Here is a 26946-nt window from a genome sequence, read left to right on the forward strand (position 1 = left end):
TTGTTGGTAAAGACATAGGAGCTGAAAAGAAAAGGGTATATAGAAATATAGAGGGAGGATAGAGCAAAAGTTAGATTATTGAATCTACTCATCTCAAGGCCTTAATTGTTACTCACAAATTTTTAATTCAATGGTATTGAATTTTGCACACAAATTTTCATCATGTCAAATACTAGTCTAATTTTATCACAAGAATATACATTCTAGGTCTAATAGATATGATTCTATAGATATGTAAGGTAAAATAGTTAAATAAAGTCTTCAAAAGCCTCAGCGACCTACAGAATATGGCATTTAAAGATACTTTTATTATTCTAAAGATTCTTTGACAACAATACAAGTTAACTCCTGGCAACACCCAGCCTGCCTCAAAGAAGATGATGAGCATCAAAGAACCTCTTTATGGAGTTGGCTTCAAATGTGACAAAGCAGCCACTGGGCAAAATGTCCTCATTTCTGCCACAGACAGAACTTTGCCTAATAATAGGCAAGTTTAGATGCAGGCAGAGTCGACAGCCAAACTTTACCAAGACAGGGTAAGCAAGTCCTCAATAGTTCCTGCCTCCCAAATATGTCTGTCAGATATATTGGTCTAGAAGGCCAAAGATGATGCTCCAATGTTATAGAGTGTTGGGTAACTGTTTACACAGGAAACTGTCTCAGTCATTTTTTTTTTTTTCAATTTGGAAGCTGCTACCCTGCACGTCTAGTCCACTCAGGTATTTAAATATAATTCCTTCTGAAACCTCTGATGGGGTGAAGACCAGATAGTCTTACAATTAAGCTTAGTAGGTTAGGAGTTAAGATGTTTTTAGGTCAATTTAGATGTTTTAAGTTAAAAGAGATGAGATATGGTAGGTAGATAGATATTGATCTTTTTTATAGAAATTTAGACCCAACAAGATAAGAAAAATGTTTATTTCAAGTTTGCCAAATACAAATAGACAAATCACTATGAATGTAACATTAATATAATTCCTAATTATCTAATGGTTCTTCCTACTGTATGCAGTTTATTTTATTCATGTGTAATAATATTAATATATACATTAAAAAGAAACATAATTAAAAAGAAAAAATAAATGAAAAAGAAAAATTTTAAAAAGAAAAAATTCTTTGGTTGTGTTCTTTGGAAATTAGTTCCATGGAAGGCTGACTACCTCTGGGTAGCAGTGTTATGCATTCTATGTCTTTTGGTTAGCGGATCTGAAAAGTCAATACAAAAGACTCCTTTCAAGACTACACTGGCAAAAAGGACCAAACAAACATTGTGGTTGGCAAAAGAGAAACTATTAAATGCCATTGATAAGTACATTCATCTCCACTCACAGTAACTAGAACTGAGAAAAATATCCAGCCCATGAAGCCCTGTCTGCATCTTTTTCAAATTGTTATTTATTCTTCTGGCTCTCTCTTATGGCAGTTCAATTTTATTGGTTGAGTCAAACACCTTTTTTGTCTTTATTCCAAAATCAGTAGTATATCTTATTATTTTATTCTTTCTAGCTGAATAGAGTGGCAAGATTTAGAATAATGCCTATAAAAACAGAATGGCAGACACAATGGTCAATATTTTTTTATGAATGTCTCTAGATCTTTGTATTGTTTTGTGTCTTGAAATGATTATGTTTCCAAAGGCTAAATTAAACACTACAGAGGCAAAAATTCCAAGAATACCAGTTTCATTATGATGGTATCAATGTTGGGCACTTTCCAGCTAAGTGTGTGTGTGTGTGTGTGTGTGTGTGTGTGTGTGTGTGTGTACATGTTAGTGTGTGCTCAGGTATTTCTTTTATATACAGGCCAACCCATCATAAAAATATGAAATACTTCCAAAGTGTTTGACCCCTAAGTGACTGTTGTTTTCACATCCAATAATTTAGATTTCCCCCCAAACATTTGATACAAAATCAACATCAGAATCTAGAAGCAACTTCTGGACTATTCTGTCCTAATTTAATAAATAGTGAACATGACCAGACATGATTTTGTTATGAAAAGTCAAAACAAGCCTTTCTTTATAAACCTGTAAAGTGTGCCAGGGAAGGAGTTGGACCTTACTTCTGTGTTTGCTCTTGGGGTATGTGATTACTTAGGATGAAGCTTTATCTTGGTTCCAGACTACTTTGAGGGTCTTTTGCCATGGAAACCTAATGTCAAGAGGAATGGTGACAAGAAACATCAAGCTATTCCATTAGAAATCACCCTGGAGACGTCCAAATTGCTGGAACATGGCTAATTTAAGGGCATTTGGAAACTGTCGATAAAAAAAAAAAAAACCCAAAAAGCAATCAACCCTGCTTATTTTGAGAATGTGTCGATGCTTTCTACTTTCAAGTATTGAACAGTTTTAACTAAGGATAAATAGAGGGCCATAAAGCAGCTCTAAGTCTACTGAGACAACAGGAAGGCAAATGAAAGTAGTTTTCTGGAATATTACACGTTTACATGTGCAAAGTCCTACTAAGTGTAGCTGCTTGATGCTAACTTGAAGTAGAGCAAGATCTATTTGTTTGTTAGGAGTATTTTCACATAAAATAGAATGTACAGCTCTTTTAGTATTATGGTTCATGTGTATTGCAAAACTTCAAAACCTAAATAAAGAAGAAACACACACAAAAAATTTAAAAAATTAAAAAAAGAAGAAGAAACAGAAACAGTAGATATTACAATGATACAGGTAAACTGAAGTGTAGTTATAATCCTTCCAACCAGAAATGGTCCCCTTTCAAAATGAAACTTAAAGTCTTAAAGCAGTGCTTCTCAAACTTTGGGTCACAATCTTTTGGGAAAACCTCCATCTCAAAAATATTTACATTGCAATTCATAACTGTAGCAAAATTACAGATATGTAGTAGCAGTGAAAATAATTTTATCTTTGAGGTCACCATGACATGAGGAACCATATTAAAGAGTCACAGCATTAGGAAGGTTGAGAACAACTGCTTTAGAAAATTAGCTGGTTATACTTCTAGTCCATTGATGGATATGGGAGAAGACTGTTTGTGGACACTCAATCCACAAAACCCATACAGCTCTTGATATTTTTTCAAGAAAAAAATGTCACAAAGAGCTTCGGTACTGCTAGAAATGGTTTTGTGAATCGTGGAACCACATCAGAGGGCTGTTTGCAGCTGAGTAACAGCTTTCGAAGATGGATTGATAGTCATTGTGCTGGTTAGTTTTAAATGTCAACATAACCTAATCTGGAATCACCTTGGAAGAGAGTTTCAGTCTAGAAATTACTGCAATCAGGTTGGCTTGCGGGCATGTCTATGCAGGATTGTCTTGACTGCTCTTTGATGTAGAAAGGCCAAGCCCACACTGGGTAGCAACAATCCCTATGCCTGCGGAGACGAATGGTGTCAGAGAGCTAGGTGAGCATGGGCTTGCTAGCCACCAAGCAGCTTCCACCATGCTTTACTACCATGCTTAGTTTGGAGGTGATGGTGTGTGGGATAACAAGCAATCCTGACTTCAAGTTCTTGGCCTGCCTCCCCTCCTCAGTAATGAAGTGTGGGCTGGAATTATAAGCTGAATAGCCTTTGGCTCTCATGGGAAATAGCAATATAAGGGGCACAGTCATGCACAGTGAGTAAACATCAACCCCCTTTGAAACTCTTCAGTAGCGTGCTGTCGATGGCTAATGGTTGAATCTAGGAAAACATTTACTTAGGTAACTCTTTTCTAGAAGTCTCTTAGATCCACACTCTCATATCCACATAGCCCCCCTCCACAACACCGCATTCACACCTAGATTTTTTTTGAGGTAGTGTCTTACTCCATTACTGGTCTTGCTCACAGCTTACTATGGAGCTCAGGTGGACTTAAACTTTTGCCAGTCATCTCCCTCAGCCTCTTGAGTATTGTGGTTACAGGTGACCACTACCACATCTGAATTCTCTTTATGTTGTTTAAAGTGATGCTTTTCTGGTTGAGTTTGCATTTGTTCATCTTAAGGGTTTCCTTTGGAGGGCGTCTCACCCTCACGGTACCTTAAATATTGTGAAGTACTCAATATGTCTTTAATGATGTCAGTCTCTTTAACATAGATATCCCATATGTCCACACTGCTTCATCCTCAGCTTCAAAAAGTTCTCACTTCCAAGTTGCACATTTTTCATTTTTCTCTAATATACTTTTCTTCTTTGTCAGTATAAGGTTGGTTAGATGCTACCAAGAGTTACTAATCTGTAGCCTTTATGTTTTCATGTTTTAGCATTTTTCAACCAGATAAATTAGGTTATTACATTTGAATTCAGCTTACCTTATACTTTTAGGACATCAATAAAAAGCAGCTAGGTTCGTTGTCTAAAATGTAAGAAGAATGTCCTCTACTGCAGATCTGAAGAGAGCTCTGTCTTGGAGTGAACACTCATTAGCACAGTGTTTACAGGCCCTGTTTTTTATCAGTAAGCTGGCCTCCTAAAGTCTCTCCAAAATTACACCTGAGTTCTGCTTTATAGAATTTTACGGTTTCTCTAGCACCTATCTCCAAACTGTTCCAAATTCTTCTCTCACCACTTATAAATGACTAAGAAATATACACTCAACTTCATCTCAGCCATGACCACACTTCCAGTACCAGTTTCCTATGTTACTTAAATTTTTATTGCTGTGGTAAGTGTACCGAGCAGAGAGTCATTAAGAGAGGGGCTATGGGTTTACAGAGATTTTAGCCAGTCGCAGTGAGGAAAACATGCCAACAGAAGCAACTCTGTCCACAGCAATGTGAGATTACGGTATCAGGGTTTCAGGTACCAGCAACAGGTGGTGACTGTGTATTTCCAGGGCTTACCCAGGTAATAGGTTGGACATGCCAGGCTTAGGGGCTGATGTATCTTAGACTCTAAGCTAAGCTAAGCTAAGCTAAGTAAGTAAGTAAGTAAGTAAGTAAGTAAGTAAGTAAGTAAGTAATGTTCTACTCATCAGTATAAACCAAGTTTTATGAACTTCGCTTCCTGCAATCGCTAATCTGAGCAAACAACTCCTTAATAGTGCCTTCCCCATTTGAACACCACTTCACAGTTCCAGACAGACCACGACCTTTGAAAGTGTTCAGCATGAAATAATAACAATATAAGATAAAGTGGGACCTTCATATCCTTATAGTATTTTTGTGTCTTTAGCCCCTTTATCACATCTTTCCACAGTCAGATTTAACTACTCAATAAAATAAAAAAATAAGAAGAATCTGCATATAAAAAGGTTTTGTTGTGTTCTTTTGATAATTTTGGGTCTAGAAACTCAAAATATGAGCCTTCAGGGATATTACAAATTCAAACTGGATCATCAATTTCTTCTGAAAATGGCCCACAGCACATATGCAAGTGACCAATTCCAACTAGAAAAATAAATGTCCATTTCTCAAGATTTGAAAAGAGACCAAAGTAAATAAGACAAGCCCTGCAAAAATATAAGATCTAGAAACTTAAGACCCAAAATCTAAATTTGCATTTCCTTGTTATGGCAGTTGCAATAAACCTGATCATTATACAAATGGAAACAGGTTCATGGAGTTTTATCTGAATAAGCAATACTACCTTTAATAAAACTAATAATTACTACCTTTAAAATGTTTTAAAATTGCATTTATGATTTCTTTAACAACTGAGTGTCTCTCAGTTTCATCTAAAAGGCACTTTTAGCCCTACTTTTTGTAAGCCTTGCTTGTGACCGCAATACTTCTTAGGGCTTAATATTGACTTCCAGTCCATGTGGAAAGGAGCTGATAGAGTAGTTTGCACCATTCAGAACATCTGGTAGAAGAGGTCAATTTCCTCCTTACCCAGAACAAGCCAGTTTCTGTGAAGGACTTTTTTTTTTTCCATCAGAGACAGAAGTCCAAACCTTAAGACTGAGCGAAGTCGAAGAAACAAAACCTCTTAGTATCTAGAGAGGTGCAGCCACGATGTACCATGACCGTGTCTGTGATCGTCTTGCAGCTTGTATCGATTTTAAACAAGGAAGGGTCGGATGCTCTCCTACAGCTATGTTCATCTTTTTCCTGTGTGTGCTGTTTTAAAGAGAAACATCACATACATGCACACAGGAGCCTCAAGACAATGGTACCAGTACAATTGTGCCAGCTTTGAAATCTGGATGGAGACTGGTTTTAATTATATGAGTGAGAGGTTATTATTTGAATCTCTCTCCATTTCTTGAAATCCACAGCCTCTTCATCTCTGGGTTTGTAGCATGTCTGTGGTCACTCATGATTCTTTGGGTGTTCTGAAATTATAAACACGGAAGAGAGCCAATTGGTGTCTCACAGACCCTCTAGCTAATGGAAAAATTTTGCTGCACAGCTGCCGTTCATATAGATCAATCCTAAATCGCAAGCCACATGCTTGCAAAGAGTAGAAGAGAAAGGATCTGAACTCTCTCACTCTGTTCTAGAGTGAAGATTTGTTAGGCAAACACTCTCTTTTGCCATTTTACCAAGTGGTAGTAGAACATGGAAACTCAATATATCATGATTATTTCAGTGTATACTTGCAAGTTATGAAACTGTATGATTGAAATTCAGAACATTTCCTAGTTATTCTCAAAGAGTAAAAACAATATAAAATTGTAACAAATAGCTTTATCTTACTTTGGCCTCCACATCTTAAAACAAAGCAAGACAAAACGCACTGCTTGCTCTGGATAGGGGGAGCAGGCTCTTTGTCAGTCCCCACAGTTCTATCCGTTTATCTTCTTTCACATAAATGAAAAAGGCCATGTTAAGTTTGTTTAAATTGTAAATGTAAATACCATGAAAAACACATGGTGTGGAGTCTAATGGTTTTTTTTTTTCTTTCATTTTATTGATAGATCGTGTCTGTGTGTACTTTAGTGTTTGAAAGGATAATGGAAGTAAATGAAGTATCAATTACTGGCCAATCTTGGTAACTAGAAAGCTTCTCTCTTACATCTTTTGCATGACTATCTATCTGGGAATGGGCTCAGTCAGGGCCTGCAGATTCTAGGATACACTCAAAGCTCTGTGAAACCATGACAACCATCGCTGTGCCTAGAGGCAGGATTCAAAAGCCTCCTTGTCGTTTTTGCCCTCGTAGCGGCCTTCACTATTTAGTTCATTATTGCTCTGAACAAATAAATTCACATTTGCCACCCTAACGACATGTGAGAGTCCCAAGAACTCATCTTTAATGACATTATAGTCAATGTTAAAGGCTGTTTCATCAGTCTTCCCTAGGCCACCCACTATTTAAGATTACTAACATAGGCCATTTGCCAGTGAAGGAACATGGTGAACTGAGAAACCTCAGTTATTTGAATCATCCTCATTATGGGTACATGCAGCTACACTAACACCAAATATGACCCTGTTTCTGAACACTTCAGGGATAATTGAGAGAGGAAGCAGAGAGCTGATTAGAAATCGTGATTGCAGGCTTGTAGGCATATGGGCCACCCATGTTAGTACCATAGTTGCATATGTTGTTTGAAGGGACATGCAAATTCTTCATATCTTAGCTTTCCAAAGAAATCATGTTTCAGGGACTTTTATCTCACATTGCTTCTATCAGTCAACACACACACACACACACACACACACACACACACACACACACACACACACACCGGGGTTGTGGAAGACAAATGAATGAGAGCAAGAGGGTAAAACTGTTTAACAGAGATCTAAATATGGTCACAATATATCCTATACGTGGAAGAAACTGGCAAAAATTGAAACATAGAGTTAAGTGGAAAAACATGACAATATTTAATCATTAACTTAACAAATGTTTACTGAGAGATGTTTATGTCCTTCCATTGGGAGTCTGGCCCTTATGGGATTTACAAAATAATATTATAAGGCGAGACATACAATCATTAGGGTCCTCTTAAAGAAATGGACACTTGGGGTGTGCTTCCCGTTCTGCTAAGGTGGGCATTGAGCAATAACAAAGTGGGATATTTGGGATACTGTGGAATGCCCAAAATAGCATTCGTGGAGCCCACTCAGAGAGATAATACTTGAAAACATTAATTTACCTCTGTGTCATATTAAAATCCTCCAAACGTGTGTGTGTGTGCACATGCATGCACAGATGGGTTTGTTGCAGCAGCAACATCAGCTGGCATTCATGTTTGCAATAGCCATGTCATTCTAGGAGACCATGTTTCTATGAGTACCCTCCATCTGCTTGGCCTTGACATCTGTCTCCTTTTACGTGTTGTTCCCTGGGTCTTAGAAGGGCTGACACAGAGACATTATTTGAAGCCGACAGCTCAACAATCATGGATTTTTGGCACTTCAATCATTTGTCTTTGCATTAACCATTATTCTCAAAACAAAAAGAAGCTTTTCTGTCCCCAGCTGAGAGTCATGCTAGTCTATGGTTATAAACATAAATATATAGGAGGCAGTTTAGCTAACATAGTCTGTCTCCCTTAGAGCCAGTAACTCTCTCCTCCCTTTCCAAGCTGTATATTCTTTTTTAAAATGTTTTTTTTTATTGAAAAATAAAATCATTCATCTTACATTTCATTTGCTATGCCATCCCATGCATCCTTCCATTCCTCCCTCCCTTCTGCTTTCACCCCATTCCCCTTTCCTGTGACTGTGACTGATGGGGACCTCCTCCCCTTGAATATGATGCTAGGATATCAAGTCTCTTCTTGGTAGTCTGCTATCCTTCCTCCAAGTGCCATCAGGCCTCCCCATCAAGGGGACATGGCCAAATAAGGGGCACCGGAGTTCATGTGAAAGTCAGTCCCCAGTCTCCACTTAACTGTGGAGAATATTCTGTCCCTCAGCTAGGTCTGGGTAGGGGTTTGATGATGACTGCACATATTATCCTTGGTTGGTTCCATAGATCGCCAAGCTCTATACTCTTGACCAGGCTTACAGTACTATCCATTCCTTTCTGTGAAGCAGGCATCACATCTGGTCATCAAGAGTTGGTTACCTGCCAATACAGACCTGCCACTATTGTATCATTGAGCACATACTGCCTGGAAAGTTAGTATGGGGGTCGTTATTGAAGTTGTTACATCGCATTGTTGTTTGATCTGGGTAACTGTAGAATTTTCGTGTTGCACTCACTCACCTTCAGATTTTAATCTTATCTGACATTTAGTAGATTGTCAATAAATGGCTACTTACTTTTTTAAATCATGAGCATTTTTTGGCTCCTGGGAAAAATGAATGAAATCTCCAGTATTCATTAGTATGTATTAATTAGTATGTAGTCTAGGATAGAAATTGGAGGTACCGATTTCATCAGTTTAAATTCTGGAGCTGAGAAGCTGAAAAGGCTAACATTCCACAACACAAAATTGCTAGTTTAAAACATTTGGGTCAGAAACATAGGGCAACATAATCCTTGACATCTGTGCTCAGATACCTGAATGACCTTCCCTGTTAACCCCTTGAACACCAGTCAAGGCAGAAAGGTAAGTTTTCTGAGTAGTCAAGGAGATTGGCATCTAAGATGTAGATATTTTCTGGGCTTTTGAGGCAGATGTCACATCTGTTTGTCGAAAGGCAGGTCTCGTATCCCGTATAACTTCTGAGTCAAGGTGTCATTCCATCTCATGCACCTTAGAATGCAACCTGATCTGCTCACTAAAGATGGGAAAGGGGGCCCCACAGGATGAACTGTCACCCAAGAAAATGATGCTGCATTGAAAGAGAAAAAAGGAGTGTATGTATCTGGGTTATTCTAGTGGTCATCTCAGTGAAATGAGCTGCAGTTGCTCTTCAGGCAATAAGACTTAGTGATAATACCAGCATCCTCTGTAAAAAGTGATGCATGCTCCCTGCTTATGACATTTTTTCCCTACTGAAGAACTTCCTACATATATATCAAACCCCAAAATATAATGGACTAATAGCATGAAGAAGAAAACAGATTTTTTTACTGTATTTTCATTGCAATATTTACCTAATCTTTCAATATTTCTTCTTCATCTGATATTTAACTTTTTTTTTTTAACAATTGTCTGGAGTGATCATGATGGTAGGTATTAATACATTTGGTCACTTCTCTTTGACAGTGTTGACACAGTTAGCAGTTTCATTCTGCAACTTTTATTCTTAAACTTCTCAGAATTTGAATTCTCTTGCAAGCCAAGTGTCTTTGTTAGGGTTTCTATTGCTGGGAGAAAACAACATGACCCAAGAGCAAGTTGGGGAGGAAAGGGTTTATTCAGCTTACACTCCCACACTAGTCCATCAGTGAAGGAAGTCAAGACAGGAACTCAAACAGGGCTGGAATCTGGAGGCAAGAGCTGATGCGGAGGCCAGGGAGGGTGCTGCTTGTTGGCTTACTTGCTTCCCATGGCTTGCTCAGCCTGCTTCCTTATAGAAACCAGGACCACCAGCCCCCCACCATGAGCTGGATTCTCACTCACTGATCACTAATTGAGAAAATGCCTTACAGCTGGATCTCATGGAGGCATTTCCTCAACCGAGGATCCTTCCTCACTGATGACTCTACCTTGTGTCAAGGTGACACACAAAACCAGCCAGGACAGCTGACCTCTTGTCAACTTGACACACAAACACATCACTATAAAACCACAACCCTTCCTTTCTTATTCATCCCCAAGATCTCACATTAATGACATAAATAGGTTTAAGAGTCCCGTTGTCTTTATATACTCAAACACATTAAAACTTCAGCTCCTCTAAAATTTACAAACTTTTGTTAAAATCCAAAGTCTTCAAACATTCAATGTCTCTCAACTCTGGGCTCCAGTAAAACACTTTCTTCAACAGGGCAAAATCAGGGCACAGTTATGATCAAATCAAAATCAAACTTCAACTCTCCAATGTCTGGGATCCTCTCATCATCTTGTGGGCTCCTCCAAAGGGCATGGGTCACTTCTCTAGCTCTGCCCTCTAAACAGACACAACTTGTCTTCCAGGCTCCAGTTGGCTCTATTCTACTGCTGCTGCTGTTCTTGGTCATCACCCTATGGTGCCATCATCTTCAAAACTCCTGGGGTCCCTTGCACGACTGGGCTGCACTTTCACCAATACCTCCTCATAGGCTCTCTTCATGGTGCCAACCCTAAACCACTTTGCATTACTTCTTCAATCCTGAGCCTTCAACTGCCCCTGAGAGTGCATCTTCACCAATGGCCTCTCCTGGCCTGTCACAATACTAAGCCTCAGCTGTTCTCCATGACCCCACCATGCCTCCAAAGCCAGTACCACCTGGGTGACTCTTATATATTATGTAAGTCTGGCTGCAAGCATGAGGTACAACCTTGGCAACTTCTGGAACACAGCTTCTCTGTGCTTTCCGAAAACACTTCCAATAAGATTTCACCTCAGTGATGCTGTTCTCTTCTTAATCACCACTAACTTCTTAGCTCCAGCTGACCAGCATCAATTGTCCCAATAATGCAAAGGTTTCACTTTAGTGTTTCTGGTATCTTGTTAATTACAGCTGATCCTTCATCCCCAGCTAACCAGAACTACAGACTCTTAAATTAAAACAGAAAACAGCCCCGATAGAGTCTTTCATCTTCCCTGTGAAGCCAGGCCTCCATCTTTTGCACTGTTCTCAACATTCTCATCTTCCAAGCTCCTACAGAACATCCTACTAAGGTATCAACTCCTTCCACAACCATCCCAAAACACAGGTCTGCTCTGTTACAGCAATGCCTTGCTACACTGGTACCAACTTGTCTTAGTTATGATTTCTATGGACCCCATAGACTCATGTGTTTGAATGCTTGGCTCAGGGAGTGGCCCTAGTAGGAGGTGTGGCCTTGCTGGTAGATGTGTTTCACTGTGGAGGTGGGCTTTGAGGTCTGATATATGCATAAGCCATGCCCAGTGGGACTGTCTCCTTCCCTTGCCTGAGGATCAAGATGTAGAACTCTCAGTTCCTTCTCCAGCACCATGTCTGCCTGCATGCTGCCATGCTTCCTATCCATGATGCTAATGGACTGAACCTCTGAAACTATAAGGCAGCCCCAACTAAATGTTTTTTTTTTTTAAATTAGAGCTGCCTTTGTCATGATGTCTATTCATAGCAATAAATCCTAAACTAAGGCAAGTGTCTGAAAAGCATTGTCTCAGTGTGAACAAATGCTAAAACTTTAAGAAGTCAATAAACCTCAAAGTGAATAGATTTTACTCAGTCACAGTCTTACTTTAAAATCTTGGCAAGAATTGCACTGAGCCACTGAAATGAATGCTCCAAGGCAATTAGCAGTTCTATTGGCTTAAGTGACAGCTGTCAAAGCAATACAGGTTGAAAAGTTGTTTGAGGGGAAAAAATGCTGAAAACAGATAAATTGACATGCCCTGAAATATTTCTAGATGCTACAGGCAAAGCTCTCCAATTGCTTCCTTTTAGCCATATTAACTTAATTCTAAAGGTTCAGGCAAGGAAGGAGCAGTGTGACATTTCACTTCTTCGGAATATTATTTTCTTCTCTAATACATTCTAATATTCTGAGACACTCAAAAATGGATGGCAAAAATGGATGACAAAAATGGATGGCAAAAATGTTGAGGATTCTCTCAAGGATTTGAGTCTAGGGGCATGGTGTATTCAAAACCATGATTATTCATCTGTAACTCTGAAATCCATGAATTTCCAGGAAAAGGGAATATTTTAATTATTTATTATAGAAATTGAAATGCTAACACCCAACCTGGATTAATACAAGGTTATCTATCATCTTTAATAATCTTCCTTGCATTGAGCCATATCCACTGGTACAAAATGCTAATTTAATGAAGGGTACTGTCATCCCAGATTCTCTGTGGTTTTACAAAATGCATTAAAGACAAGTTTTTAAAAATGCAAAGTTATGAAGTTACAATCTGGCTGGAAGAGTCTGGGCAAAGAACTAAAGTTGTGGGTCAACCTGCAATGTTTTATTCTCTTTGCTGCCAATTTAAAGCCAATGTTTTGTGTCCATGGAGGCAAGGGAATCTTGGATCCATCCAACCTTAGAGGGGCCAGAGCAGTGGTGAGATGCTTACTCTGTCTTCAAGGGGAAGCATTTATTTATCTGCCTGCTTGCTTGCATTTCAGTGTCGCTACCCAAACAGCACCCTCCTCAGGCAAGATTATTACAAATGGAACTGAGTCTGATTACCATCATATTGCTTTATTTCTTGGTGGAAGTAAATTAAGGCCTTCTAGAGTCATACAGCACGCAGTGATTTGAACATTAGAATTAAAGAGAAACAAACAAACAAACAAACAACAACAAATGAGCACTCAATTTAGCAGAGTTAAGAAGGAAGCCATGTTTTAAAAACAGATACATGTCTTAATGAGGCCATTTGCTTGGTCTCAAAAAGAATCTACTGAGCTGTTGCCAGTAACATCTGTCACAGAGCCAAACCCTATGCCAATGGAGAGCAGAATTCATGAAGAGGATGGGAAAGGGGTGGGGGGGGAACTAGGAAAGACTTATGGGCTGGGCAGCCAGCAAGTGTGGAATGTGTGCTAGATCTCACATGAAAGACAGTTCAGGTGATGTACTTGGTCAGTGGTGACTCTGGAAGCATTACACCAGATCATGTGGCATATTCCAGTGTCAAGGGTTACAGACAACCCATTGTGACTCCCCAATTCCCAATTTCAGTAAAGCCACAAGTCAGGGAGGAGAGGGCTGCTCCCTTCAATTTTTTGTATGATCCTGCACTCGGTGGCTGTCACTCAATCCTGTCCCCAGCCAAAACTTTTTACTTTCCCTATGACATAATCTTGACCACCCATCTGTACTGATGATGGTGCAAACTGTACAGGAGGTTGGGAATCATAGGAGAAATGACAGAAACCTCCTGAAGAGTTGCTGGCTTATCACTTCACTTCTCTTTCCCAACACAAGACAATAGTACACACCGGAGCCTACAGTGGGAGTGCAGTTGTCGAGCAGTGTATAAGCTTGGTCTGGAGCGAATGGAGCATGCTTGGCTCGGAGAAGCAAAGACTCTGGGATCGTAGGATAAACACTTTGAGAAAAAGATGGGCGAACTGTTCCAACAGTAATGGGGAAGGAATGTGGCCAGAGAATAATTTGGGGAAAGTCGTGGGTTTACTAAAAAGAAACAATTATGAAAGCAAGCAACAGGATTTCTTCTAGCTATCTGATCCTTTAACAATGAAACTAGCAAACTGGCTTTTATTCAGAAGGGAGCATTTAAAAGTCCATCAACTTAAAATTCAAATTTTAAAATGATTTTTATGTTCTGTTCCTAGACCTTAGTGAGTGGATCAGCATCTGTCTTCCTCATGTGTTCCTTCCTCTGTGTGCCTGGCACTTCCGAGTGAACAGTATTGAAACACCTGGAAGTCTGTTTTTACATTCTTTAGTGGAAAACATGTAGACAGCCGGGAAGGTGGCTCTTGTACAATTAAACACTTATACACTTAACCCCAGTAGGCTTCATGTGATAAAGAATAAATAGATGAGAGAAGTCAAAATGATATGTGAATGACAAAGGGCCAAGGCGCCTGTCCCTGCCGGCTATAGGACAGATGCGCCTGAAGCAGAGCATATGTGCACTGAGAAAGATTAGAAAAACCTTTGAGGACATTGGCTCCCTTGGGCTGCACTTGTTAATTAAAAATTATAAGGGTTTTTACTTGGATTTGAAAATGCTCAGAAGATGCACACTGACAAGACGCTTCCTGTGATGATGCACTCTCCTGCTTAGGTAGGACGTGCTGGGGTGAGGGGAACGCCACAGCACATGTGGATATAAGTCTAAGCATCCAACATGGCAGAAGATGTACAAAAGGCTCACCTGCCAAACCGAGTTGGGTTGGTTCTCAGAGGATAGCAATAAGACACCTGAGCAGGACCTGTGTGCACTGACGGTGACCCCATGGAACCTCCAGAAAACATAGCTCATCTCCGTATCCAGTTCTCTCAGACACGCCGCCTGCAGGCTTTATATGAGGCTCTTCTGCTTAATTGGCATCTTTGCTCTCTCAGTTCTAAAATGGGCATGAAGCTAAAACCCCACCTATGGCCTCTGGCAGTAGGAAGCTGAAACCCAGAAAGGTGAGGTGCTTTGACCAAGGTCACACAGCTAGCTAGTGGCAGCGCCTTGAGAGAAAATATCGCTTCATACTCCATGTGATCTGGCACACTATATTAGCATAGGAAAGCTCTTTGCACACATGAAGTGTTAACCTTCCTTTAACCGGCACTTTCTTGGTATGGGATTTAGGGGTGGGGCTTATGCCCATCAGATAGTGTAAGGAGCAGCTTTAGAGGGCCTTCCTCTAGTGCGGCTGCTGCGGGGTTGGGAGAGAGGGTGTGGCTTGTGTACAGGAAGGGAAAGAGCAGACACAGTGACCAGCCTGCTGAGGTGCATCCTTTGTGAGAGGATATGTCTAAAAATGAACTGACCAGAACCAGCTTACCACGGTAGAAATTGGGTTTTCTCCTTTCGTTTCCTTAACCACTTTTGCTCACGAGAAAAAAAAAAATAATAATAATAATAATTAAAAATAAAAGCCAGCCTCCTAAGAACTTCCCTGGAAGACAGCTGTTGTGAGTGGGTGTGGGTGCTCAGATGGGCCGCTTTTTACAAAACATTGTTTGGCTCACATTGCTGTGAAAACACGCCCAATGGGAGCTGTCCCCTTCAGAAGAAAGCAGGGTTAGTATGCTCAATGACACAGCGTTTGCAGTGGCGCTTCACAAACCGCAGGGCCTCCACCGAAACTTCACAGTCCTGGACGTTCAGCATCTGCAGGTCAAAGCAGTTGGCAGCCACGATCTGCAGGCCCTGGCCGGTGATGCTCTCGCAGGACTTGAGGCTTAGCCTCTTGAGATTGAAGCAGTTCAAAGCCAGGGATTCCAGGCCCGTGTCGGAGACCAGAGGACATTTGCCAATGTCCAGAGACTTAAGTTTTGTGCAGTTCTTGGCGAGGTACTCCACGCCATGGTCCGTGATGCCTTCGCAGCCCCTCGCATTGAGGTAGCGTAATTTGCTGCAGTATTTAGCCACGTATCGGATGCCCACATCCGTGATGCGGCCGCAATGGGCGATGCTGAGGTACCTCAATCGGGACTCCAGTTTAGCAATCTCCCGCAGGCCAAAGTCGCTGACGAAGCGGCAGTCACTAACACTCAGCTCCTTTATAGAAGTGCAGTAGATCACCAGGTAGCGGAGGCCCTCATCGGTGAGGCGCACACAGCGGCGCAGATACAGGTGTGTGAGCTGCGTGCAGTGAGCTGCGATGGTGTGCAAGCCTTCATCTTCCAGCACGAAGCAGTCCGTCATATCAAGATATCGGATGGAAATCTGTTTGCCATGCAAGGGGGACAGTTTAATGGAGGCCTCCCGGGTCAAGCTGATGCAGGTAACTTTGGAGCACCCTGCGTAAAGAAAGACACAGAACACATGCTCAGATCAATTTGCCACAGTGGAAACTTGGTTCCAGGGAATCTTCTCTCTAACCCAACGCAGGGGTTAATACTTCTGGCCTTGACCTCTACAGAGAAACATTGTAAAGAATGGCTTTCTGCTTGTAGGGTTATTTGACAATTTTGCTGAATTTGGGGCTTAAGAGACTTGTGGGTTTTAGAATTGGAAATAACAAGAACAGCTACACGCCTCTTGGGGGCAAATCACACTGTACTTCCTTTGTCTTAAAACAGACCCGTAGCCTGCAAGGAAGCTGTAATGGAGTGAGACGATGTGCCTAAAAACCCTTTGTGACCCTACAAAGTTCAGGAAGCCCTGACAGGTCCAACAATGATCTAGTAGCTTCTTGATTCAAAGAAATGAAACGATAGAGAGGGATGAGGAGGGAGAACACTGGAATGTGGTTGGGTTCCCAAGGCTAATGGTACCCATTCTGGGGTAAATTCTAGACTAACGGATCCTCCAAGGGCTCCCCTGTATTCTACACTAACCCCACTGTGTCCTGGTCCACTGTGCCCTGCAGCCTCTGGGCCTCTATTATGGAAGGATTTCCCTCAGATGGTTCCAGGAGCCACCTCTAAGTTTCTTAGGCCCCTGAGATAATGTTAGTTTACTGGACAAGTTTTCCTGGACTGCCATGTATAAACTAGTGCCCCTGATGTGCCTCTTTACTTTTAGTTCTTTTATCCGTTGTCAGCCTTGTGTGTTTATCTGTTCAGTTGTTTCCTTGTTGTCTCCTTACTCTGGGATGCAAGCTCCTGAGGAAAAGGACTCACGCAGGTTGGTCGCCACACTGGTTGTATTCAGCTTCTGGCTGATTCTCACTAAGTGTCTGTCCAATGGATGGAGGGGGGAGGGAAGAAGTGATTACAGAGGAACGTTCTCCACAATAGAGCAGGTGGGAGAACTGGACGAGTGGAGCAGGTGGGAAGGCATGTACATGTCTTCAGACTTTGGCCTTAGCTCAAGTATAGCTGCATTTTAAAAAATAGTTGTTTATTTTATAGTTAATAGAAATGCCTTTTATTTGTGTTGACTTACGAAGTTTACAAAACAGTTTGCTGAATACTCTTCATTGGATTCTTAATACTTTCAAAGACCAGAATGGTAATGTCCAAGAAGATATTTATATTTGGACAACTCCTAGTCATCACTCTTAATCCCCTAAAACTAGATTAAATATATATATATATATGTATATGTTCATGTTGTGCAGTTTAATTATTATAGGATTGCATATGATAATGAAATGCTCATTAAATATTACTTTATAAAACATATATTGACAACTTCTATTATACTAGTAGTCAGTCCTCATTAATATATATTATAGAAACATATATTTAGAGCCTATCCCATTCTACTACATATATTTTCTCATTTTCTCTCTGCTCTTATCAGATCCCTATTTCTGTGAACAACTAGGGACCTCACTTCAGACACCCCCACATTTTGGGTACTCAATACAATATCTAATGCTTGTGAGTGCCAGAATAACAAAGTTATTGGGGACTTTTCTCCCACCTCCTGACAGGATTTCCAGGAAACTCTGATAAAACATAGGTCTTGGGAACAACAGGGTTCAAATTTCATGTGCTCCGAGGCAAAAATTTTATGGTGTGAAGCACATATCCACCCACAGAAAACAGATGGGGCTCCTCAGGGGCTGTTCATGCTGCTTTGTGGGGGCAGCATGGGCTTCGTGGAGGTGGTTAACTTTGGATTTTCCCCTTTCTGTTTGTTTCTTTCTATGAGATGACTAAAATCCAACATATCTTGACTTTTCTTCCTATCTGTGTTGTCTGGGAAGGTGTTTTTGTTTTGTCCTATTGTACAATACATTTTATTCTATTTTGGCCTAGTTTCCTTTGTGCATAATGTGTGGTGTGCCAGGAAAGACATACTATTTAAGCAAAAATATGTATTAAAAGATTCTCAAGTTTAAGAAAATATTAGTTTAGTATAGTTGCAGTAAATGATTTTGACATGCTTGTATTGCTCCCTATCAGTAAATTTTAATGTTATGGTTATCTCTTATTTGTACTGAGTTGTTGAGTTTGTATTGGAAAGAAAATACATTTTTTTATGGTTCAGTAATACTGATGGATAGTTCATGCATTCCTATTATTTATTAATTTATTTATTCACTTTACATCCCTGCCCTAGTCTCCTCCCAGTTCCACCCTCCCTTGTCCCTCCTTCCATTTCTCAGAAAATGGGGGCCCCCATACCCCCACCCCAGCTCATCAAGTAGCCTCAGGACTGAGCTCATCTTTTTGCTCCATGGCCTGGCAAGGCAGTCCCATCAGGGGAAAGCAATTGAAAAGCTGACAACAGAGTCCATGTCAGAGACACTCCGCCAATCCCCTTACTAGTGGACCCACATGAAGCATGAACTGCCCATTGGCTACATCGATGTAGAGGAGCCAGGTCCAGTCCATTTTCTGACATGAAGGGAGACTTAGAAATCATTTATTTTAACTTCAGTTTTAAGAGATGAAGCATGCACCTCAAGTGCCTTCTACACTTAGACTAGTTCCACGACTGTTCACAACTTCAATGACAAGAAGGAGGTAAGAATGGACTATAATGTGCCACAGAATTGTGAGTTACACAGAGATTTGCAGTAGGTGTGTCATCAAGAGGCAAGCATGCAGACACTGGTAATGAGCTCTTTGAAAGGGCAGTATTTACAGAGACCATCAAAGGGAAATAACTTGGATGCATGGATATGGAGTCCAGATATTAAAGCAAAGGAAGCCGAATTTGAGAGACAAGAAATCACTCAGTACCTGGGGGAGTGAGGAATGTTCATGGGATAAAACATATGGTTTCAGGAAGAATTTAATGGAAAATCAGGAATGGTTGGCTGGGGCCAGAACATGGGGGATTGCCTTGAAGTCCAGGGTAAAGGGGTGGGGTGAACATTTTCCCACCAAGATGAACAACTACAGTTAAATAAATCTAAATTGCCATTTTCACAGGCTTTCTCTGCATCATGATTTGCTCTCATTTGTATGTGGGGCCATGGAATTGTGGGAGGGCATCTCTACTTTCTCTAGAATACAAGATAGTCTAATCAGTGAAGACCAAGGAGTAATTGATAAGCTTGATGATAACAATACAACAATAAAAGATCAATTGTTGCTGTTTCTTGCATGTGGTTACATGTTTTTCAACAAAGCACAAGCAATGACCGAACACAATGAACTCACCATATATTTTGGAGTGTGCACCTGGCCATAAGACATACTCAGTTTTTAAGAAAAACAATAAAACAGCAATCGGACCATAAGGTGCACCCTAATCTACCCCCCACTTTTGGGAGGAAAAGCGCGTCTTATCGTCCTAATTTTTACAGCTATTCTATAGCTTCCACAATACCACTTGGTGCATTGACCAATGGGAACTTGAACTTTTTTTTTTAGTTGCTTATCTTCATCTACTTATTTATTTATTATTTTTATTTATTATTATGTATACAGTATTCTGCTTGAATGTACACCTGCACACCAGAAGTGGGCACCGGATCTCATTATAGATAGTTGTGAGCCACCATATGGTTGCTGGGAACTGAACTCAGCACCTTTGGAAGAGCAGGCAGTGCTCTTAACCTCTGAGCTCTCTCTCCAGCCCTACTTATTTATTTTTAGTCAGAGTCTTCCATAGCCAAGGCTGAACTCTTTCAAGACAAACATTTCAGGCTTTGGCACTTCTGTTTTCATTTAATTACAAGATCCTAAAATACAAGTTAAAAATCCTTTGCTTCTTCCCACAAAACAGCTCATGTCTTGAAAGAAAGGGACCCGCTAAGATGCAGGTACCAAAATGTAAGTTCAATGATGTTCTCACTGCCTATGTTCAAAATGCAGACAACAAGAGGACATGCTTGGCTCATTAGACACAGGTGTGGACTCAGGTGATGTCTACCTGAGGAATGGCAAGTCTCTTAAGAGAGTTGCTGAGGCAGTTTGGGGTGGGAGCAGAAAAAGATCAAGCATGGAACCCATGTAGGTCAACATTCATTACTGTTCGCACAGGTACTTTGTGTTTGGGGCTCTACAGACAGTGTTGCAGAAGAATGGGAATTTGAATCTTGGAAGGATAAGTCATTGGAGCCTTACATGAGTTACTGAGAAACACGGATCTTCCCTTTAAGTCATAGATGGAGAGCAAGTGGAGATTCTACGTTTGAAAGTTAAGGCTTAGAACTTGAAGAACTTTCTTCTGGAAGATGTAGGCATGGAGTGTGGATTGAGCAGTTGATGAAGGGCTTCTGTACGCAGGCAGGTAGAGGAGAGGGGAAGAACTTAAGGTGCTGGGAAATTAGGATGCTACGACAGGATTCTGCTGATTACAAAGAAAAGAGTAGGGAGAGGCAATGGGTGGGTCCCAGGCATCCTGTGGGAGACAGCCCCTTTAAGCAAGTTTACCTATTACATTTTATGTTTAGGAAATTAGTTGGTTTTAATATATCTTACTTATATTTCAAATACTAACAAAAAACTACAAAAGGTAGTTTGTAATAATGATAAGATACTACATCTGGCTATAGTAATTACCAGACTTGAAAATGTAACATTAAAAATGAGACTTTTCTGCCATGCTAAATTTGGGACAGGTCATTTCATGCCATCTTAGAGGATTTGAACTCTAGATCAGAAAGTGAGCCTTTCAAACTCAAACTTACTGCCCTTGGAGAGTTAGCCACTATCAGAAGCCAACTAAAAACAAAGCAGGTGGGCAATGCATAGTAAAACCAGCACCCTTAGGGTCTCTCTTTCTGTCTTGGCACAGCCATTTCCAAACTCCCCCAGACATGGAGGAGACGTTCGGCAAGTGCTGGGAGCAAACCCATCCTCAAGACCAGCCTGCTAAGCCTTTCAAGTCCATCTCCAGCACCCATATGTGAAATCCCTTCTTAGGCTGGTGAGTCACAGACTCCTCTTATTCTCCTGCATGGATGCATCAATCTGTGCTGCTATTGGCAGCCTGTTGGGAGGCTATACAAATATGTATAAGCCTGCAAATGTCCTTGAGGTAGAGGACAACTGTCAAGACTTAGCAATGGTTAGTCAAGTGGTACAGCAAGCTCACTCAGGCCACAGAGCTCAACAGCCCTATTGCTAAATAGCCAAGGTGGCTCCTGCCATTTCAGAACTTCAAATGGACCTCAAATAAGAGACCATGGTTACTTGCATTCTATATGGAGGACACCTGGGAACAGGCTTGACAGAGCTGGGGATTCCAATCAAGTCATTCTCTGTTCTGAGAAAATAGAACGGAGCATTGTTAATGTGTTCAGGCGAAAAGAATGGCAAAGAGTTTGTCAATTTTACTTCTTAGCTAAAGACAGAAGACATCAAGTTGTAGCTCTGAGTGCTGAGTGAATTGCCCCAATCTGAGTTTTGAAACTAGTGGTCATTTCCTACATCACAGTGTTCGACGTTTTCCAGAGTTCCTCGGAGGGTGAGTTTAGGAAAGCCAATGGCTGCTTATGACTAATGGAACACACAGCAACGACGGCTTTATCCTGAAGCCAGCTCAAGTAGAAGAGCAGCAAGCAGCTTTCCAGCCAGGGAAAGAATCTGCAAAAATAATGGGCTGTCAGCTGAAATATTCTCAGATGTCGGCTCTGAAAGACAGAACAAGCTGGAAGCAGTTTTACCTCCAGTTTTTTTTTTGAAGGGCATCATTTACCCCAGATTCTTGTAAATCCCAAATTCTATTTATTTGCCTGACACTATAGGTTTACTTCCTGACCCTTCCCCAACCATTCCTGAGGTCATGGCTCATGCGTCTCGTTTTTTAAATCTGCTCTGACACATCTTACACATTTCAGCCTCTTGAATGTTCATCTTTTGACTTGACAGCAGATGAGATTTAAAAAAAAAAAAAAACACCAAAAAATGGGGTAGGGGTGGGGAGAAGACTGCTGTTCAGGCTGGGTCCCCTGTCTGGCGCCAAAGTTTGACTCTGGGCTTTAATTCTTCCTGCCTAAGAGAGACTTTTAAATCAGGCAATTATACTGGGATTTCCTTCCATTTTCAAAAGAATGAAAAGTTTGATTCAATGGACCCTGTCCTTGTACTATGTAACTGAAAACATGCTCTGGAAAATTAGGCCAAAGGAAAGGAGCATGGCGGGCATTAGTTGGCCATGACAGACTTCCCCAGTGTTTCAGGAAAGGTGCAGCTCCCGGGCATGTGCTCTATTCCCCATGGTGGGCTGTCAGTCCAGGATGTGGCATTCTGGGGCACCGTTCTGGCTTTACCATGCCTCACAGGCTCTATGGACTCATAACAAATACAACAGGCTAGTTTCCGAACTCCCTGTTCAATGAGAGATTTTCTCCTATTTCCCTTAATTAGAAATTTGTTTTCCATTAAGCATGGTTGTTCTGGAATGTAAGGACACATTTAAGGTAGACTGACTCAAGGTATCCACAGCTCCTTCAAGAGGCAGATGTGAAATGTAAGGGCTACTTTTGATCTTCAGGGCTATGATTCCATAGTGAAATTCTGACCAGTTAGCCTCCCTCCTGGTTAGGAGACCTTGGGGGCTGGAGAGATAGCTCAGTGGTTAAGAGCACACACTGCTCTTCCAGAGGACCTGAGATCCCAGCAACCACGCTGGGCACCCCTCAGTTGTCTCCAGGCGATGCGATGCCCTCTTGTGGACTCTCTGGGCACCTGCAGTCCCATGCACATGCCTACACACAGATAAACATATATGCATAATTTTAAAATATATATCAATAAATATTAATAAGAGATAGCAATGTGCTGAGGTGGCACATTAGGAATGCCCAGGTTTTGAGGTCAGTTTCCATTTACCTGACACATCCAGGTGTTCCAGGTTGGGACAGAGGGACACCACATCAAAGACGGCCTCGTTGGAGATATTGTAACAACCTGAGACTTCCAGGCGCCTCAGTTCTGGACAGCACTGTGCAATGGTATAGAGCCCTCGGTCTGTGAGCCGCCGGCAGCCACTGACAATGACAGTCTCCAGCATGAGACACACATTGGGGGTGTCCTGGCAAAGCCTGCGGGTCAGCACTTTCAGGGCACGGTCCACATTGATGGTCTCGCCCGTGAGGCGGATAGTCCTCCAGAGGCGCGGGTCCCAGGCCAGGTTGTACCAGCGGCGGCACACCCGCGCACAGCGGCACAGCTGGTTGGTGGGCAGGAAGGAGAAGATCTGCACCATGGAGTGGTCCGGAAGCCGGTCTATGCTGGCTTGCTCTTTCTGGGGTCTGGAGGCGAGCCGAATGAGTGGGTGAGTGAGGCGGGTCGGGGGTGGGGAGTGAACCATAGCCACCGTCTCCCCGGTGATGGAGGATGAAGATGTGGACGAGCCCCTTCCATTCTGAAATCCTGGCAGCGTCGGTGGACATATCAAGGCTGGGCTGGGCGTGCTCAATGTACGCATGCTCAAGTCAGAATCTGGCAAAGGATAGAGGACAAAGGGTTAAGAATGAGGGTTTTTATAGAACCTTGAGCTGGGAGGAAAAGCCACACATGGGGGCAATGGCCACACTACGGGATGGCCTTCAGAGGAACAGGCAACAAGCCCCACCTTTCTCTGAAGCTCCTAACACTCAAACACACACCAGAGTAAGCACACTGCAATATCTATCTGTCAGGCCCGGGCTTTCTTTTCATTTCAGTGGCTCAGCCTTGCTAAGATCATATGAAAGCTGTCATAAATAACAGAGGGGAACAGGCATGGCGGCCACAATCTTCTCTCACATAAACAGACCAGTTGAAGAGGCTGCTGTGCAGACCATGGGCAAACCGCCTCATTTCCCCTGTTCTCCCACCTCCCTCATTGTAAAAGGCACAACTCCAAAGTCGCATTGTTTCTATTTTTAGGGCGAAACCCTATCAGTAATATGCCTGATGTGCTCTTCGAGTGTATATTGAGGAGGTAGCTGTTTGTGCTGTGTTTTAACGTGAGGGGGACGTGTGGAAGGGAGACTAGAGTGTGGGTGTAGAAGGCAGCTGCTCCTTGGACTCAGTTGCCCCAGCACACAGACCCTTGGATTCTGATGACAGTTGCCTAGAGTCGGGGAGCCACCAGAGTTTCTGTGCGAGGCCTGGCTTGAGTCCCTCGAAAGTTCATTCTTTCTTCTAACTTTATTTACTCTGCACTTGAACGATGGAGGCTCTCTCCTGGCCCTTGAAAGCAGAGAGCTCACTGGATGAGGACACAAGTAGCGTCTACCTTTTTGAGGGATTAAGATAGCCAGAACCTGGAAACAGCCCAAGTGTCCCTCAGTAGAAGAATGGACAAAGAAACTGTGTTACATTTACACCACAGAATACTACTTAGCTGTTAAAAACAAGGAATTCCCAAAATTTGTGGACAAATGGATTGAACTAGAAATGATCATAATAAGTGAGTTCACCCAGAAGCAGAAAGAGTCAAATGGTATATACTCACTTATATCTGGACACTAGCCCAAGGGGCATGTCCCAAGAAAGTCTGCGCTTACCAGGAAAGTGGGACAGAGGGGAAGACTTCCTATTGGGACTCTAGGTGAGAGAATCAAGGGAGAATGGGGAAATAGAAGGATCCAGAGGGTCCTAGAAACCTACAAGTAGATCATTATGACGGGCAGATCTGGGCCCAGGGGTCCTGCTCAACTATGGCACCAGCCAAGGACAATACATGAAGTAAACTTTGAACCCCTACCCAGATCTACCCAATGGACAGGACGCTCTTCACAGTTGAGTGGAGAGTGGGGTCTGACTTTCACACGAACTCTGGTGCCTCATATTTGACCAAGTCCCCTTGACAGGGAGACCTGGTGGCACTCAGAGGAAGGATAGCAGACTACCAAGGAGAGACTTGATACCCTATGAGCATATACAGGGGGAAGAGGTCCCCCTTAGTCACAGCCATAGGGGAAGGGAGTAAGGGGGAAATGGGAGGGAGGGAGGAATGGGAGGATACAAGAGATGGGATAACAATTAAGATGTAATATGAATAAATTAAATAAACTATATTAAAAAAGGAAGCATAAGGACACACAAGAACAACAACAGCAACAAAAAAAGAATCCTTCAGAGGACTAAAGATCATCAGTTGAGAGCGTGAGTTGTTCCTTCAGAGGACCTGAGTTCAGTTGCCAGCATTGATTTTACTGGCTCACAGTGGCCTGTAACTCTAATTCCAGGAACACCTGATACTACTGTGGGCTCCAGCACTCACATGCACAAACCCATACCCAGACACATAATTAAAGGTAAATGTAAAAGAGAAGAATTCTTCATATTACTCAAAAAGAATGCTCAGTTCATTTCCCTTTTCCTATATACAACAATTTAGTCTCTGTCTACAAACACACTTAGATAGTATATATTTTATATGAAAACCATTTAGGAAATAATGCACTCAATAGATTTTATATAAATATGCATTTATAAACTCATGAACCCATATGTGTTTATGTACGTAGAGATAGAGGCAGAGAGATACAGAGAAAATTTATTTCTAAAATACAATTTTTTTAACCCGGAAAATTAATGAGTTAGCTAAATTATGTCGCAGTCATTTTCATCACAAAAAATATTTAAGAATTTTGTGTATTCAGGAACAAAATACAGTAAGTCTTTAAGGAAAACCTCACACAATAAAAGTCAATTACGTATCTTAAAACTTTCTCCACCTTACCATCAGGCCTGTCCACACACCACACCTCCTCAAGGAACTAGTCTGGTGCCAGTGCTTTCCTTACAGAAGTGAGCATTTAACTTTGGGCCAGGAAGAAGTAGTTCTAGGCTCTGATGCTTAAGAGGTTCTGAAATGTCTCTCCTGCCTGCCTAGGTTCCATTCATTTTGGAGGAGATGGCTAAGCGTGTTCTGTGCAACACTGAGCAGTAAGGCCCCGAAGCACAAGACAGACGCATCCTACATTTAGTGGAGAGGGACAGATGAGTCTTTACCTGCCTCACTTTTCTTCACTTTCATACCGCAGGCCTGAGGGGATAATATGAACACAACCAGACTGCTTAGCACAGCTGTGCCTTTAATGAATATTTTAGTCATTTTCTTCTTTTCTCTCTCTGCGAGTATACTTGAGTGTTATAGGACTCCATACCCAGAAAGAGATGGCAGCCTCCCACAGCTTTGAGGAATATTCTGGGATGGGAAAACTGGGATGCTCTTTGATAGCTCCCCTTGTCATCTCACATAGGGTTTATCACAGGAATTCCAGAAGGATGTCAACAGTTCTTCATTGTTCACAAAGTGTGTGTGTGCTGTGTGTGTGTGTGTGTGTGTGTGTGTGCGTGTGTGTGTGTGTGCGCTGTGTGGTGTGTGTGCGTGTGTGTGTGTGTGCTGTGTGGTGTGTGTGCGCGTGTGTGTGCTGTGTGTGTGTGTGTGCTGTGTGGTGTGTGTGTGTGTGCTGTGGTGTGTGTGTGTGTGTGTGTGTGTGTGGTGTGTGTGTGTGTGTGTGTGTGTGCATGTGTGTGTGTGTGCTGTGTGTGTGTGTGTGTGCTGTGTGTGTGTGTGTGTGTGTGTAGTGAAGGACTTGTTCCAAGAAAGTTCATATCCATTTTTAC

At 41.8% G+C, this 26946-nt stretch overlaps 1 protein-coding gene across 1 annotated transcript in view; it reads right to left on the minus strand.

The window, feature by feature from the left end:
* Nucleotides 1-15431: 15431 nt before the first annotated feature.
* The window catches only part of Fbxl7 (F-box and leucine rich repeat protein 7), a 385641-nt gene continuing 374126 nt past the window's right edge, over nt 15432-26946 (minus strand). The window contains exons 3-4 of the mRNA XM_051151010.1: nt 23212-23823; nt 15432-16326 (exon numbers count right to left, since the gene is read on the minus strand). Coding sequence (XP_051006967.1) covers nt 15590-16326; nt 23212-23823 — 1349 coding nt within the window. The 3' untranslated portion in view covers nt 15432-15589. The remainder of the gene's footprint in view (nt 16327-23211; nt 23824-26946) is intronic.

The sequence above is a fragment of the Acomys russatus genome, chromosome 9 (assembly GCF_903995435.1).
Source record: "Acomys russatus chromosome 9, mAcoRus1.1, whole genome shotgun sequence".
In the NCBI taxonomy this organism is placed as follows: Eukaryota; Metazoa; Chordata; class Mammalia; order Rodentia; family Muridae; genus Acomys; species Acomys russatus.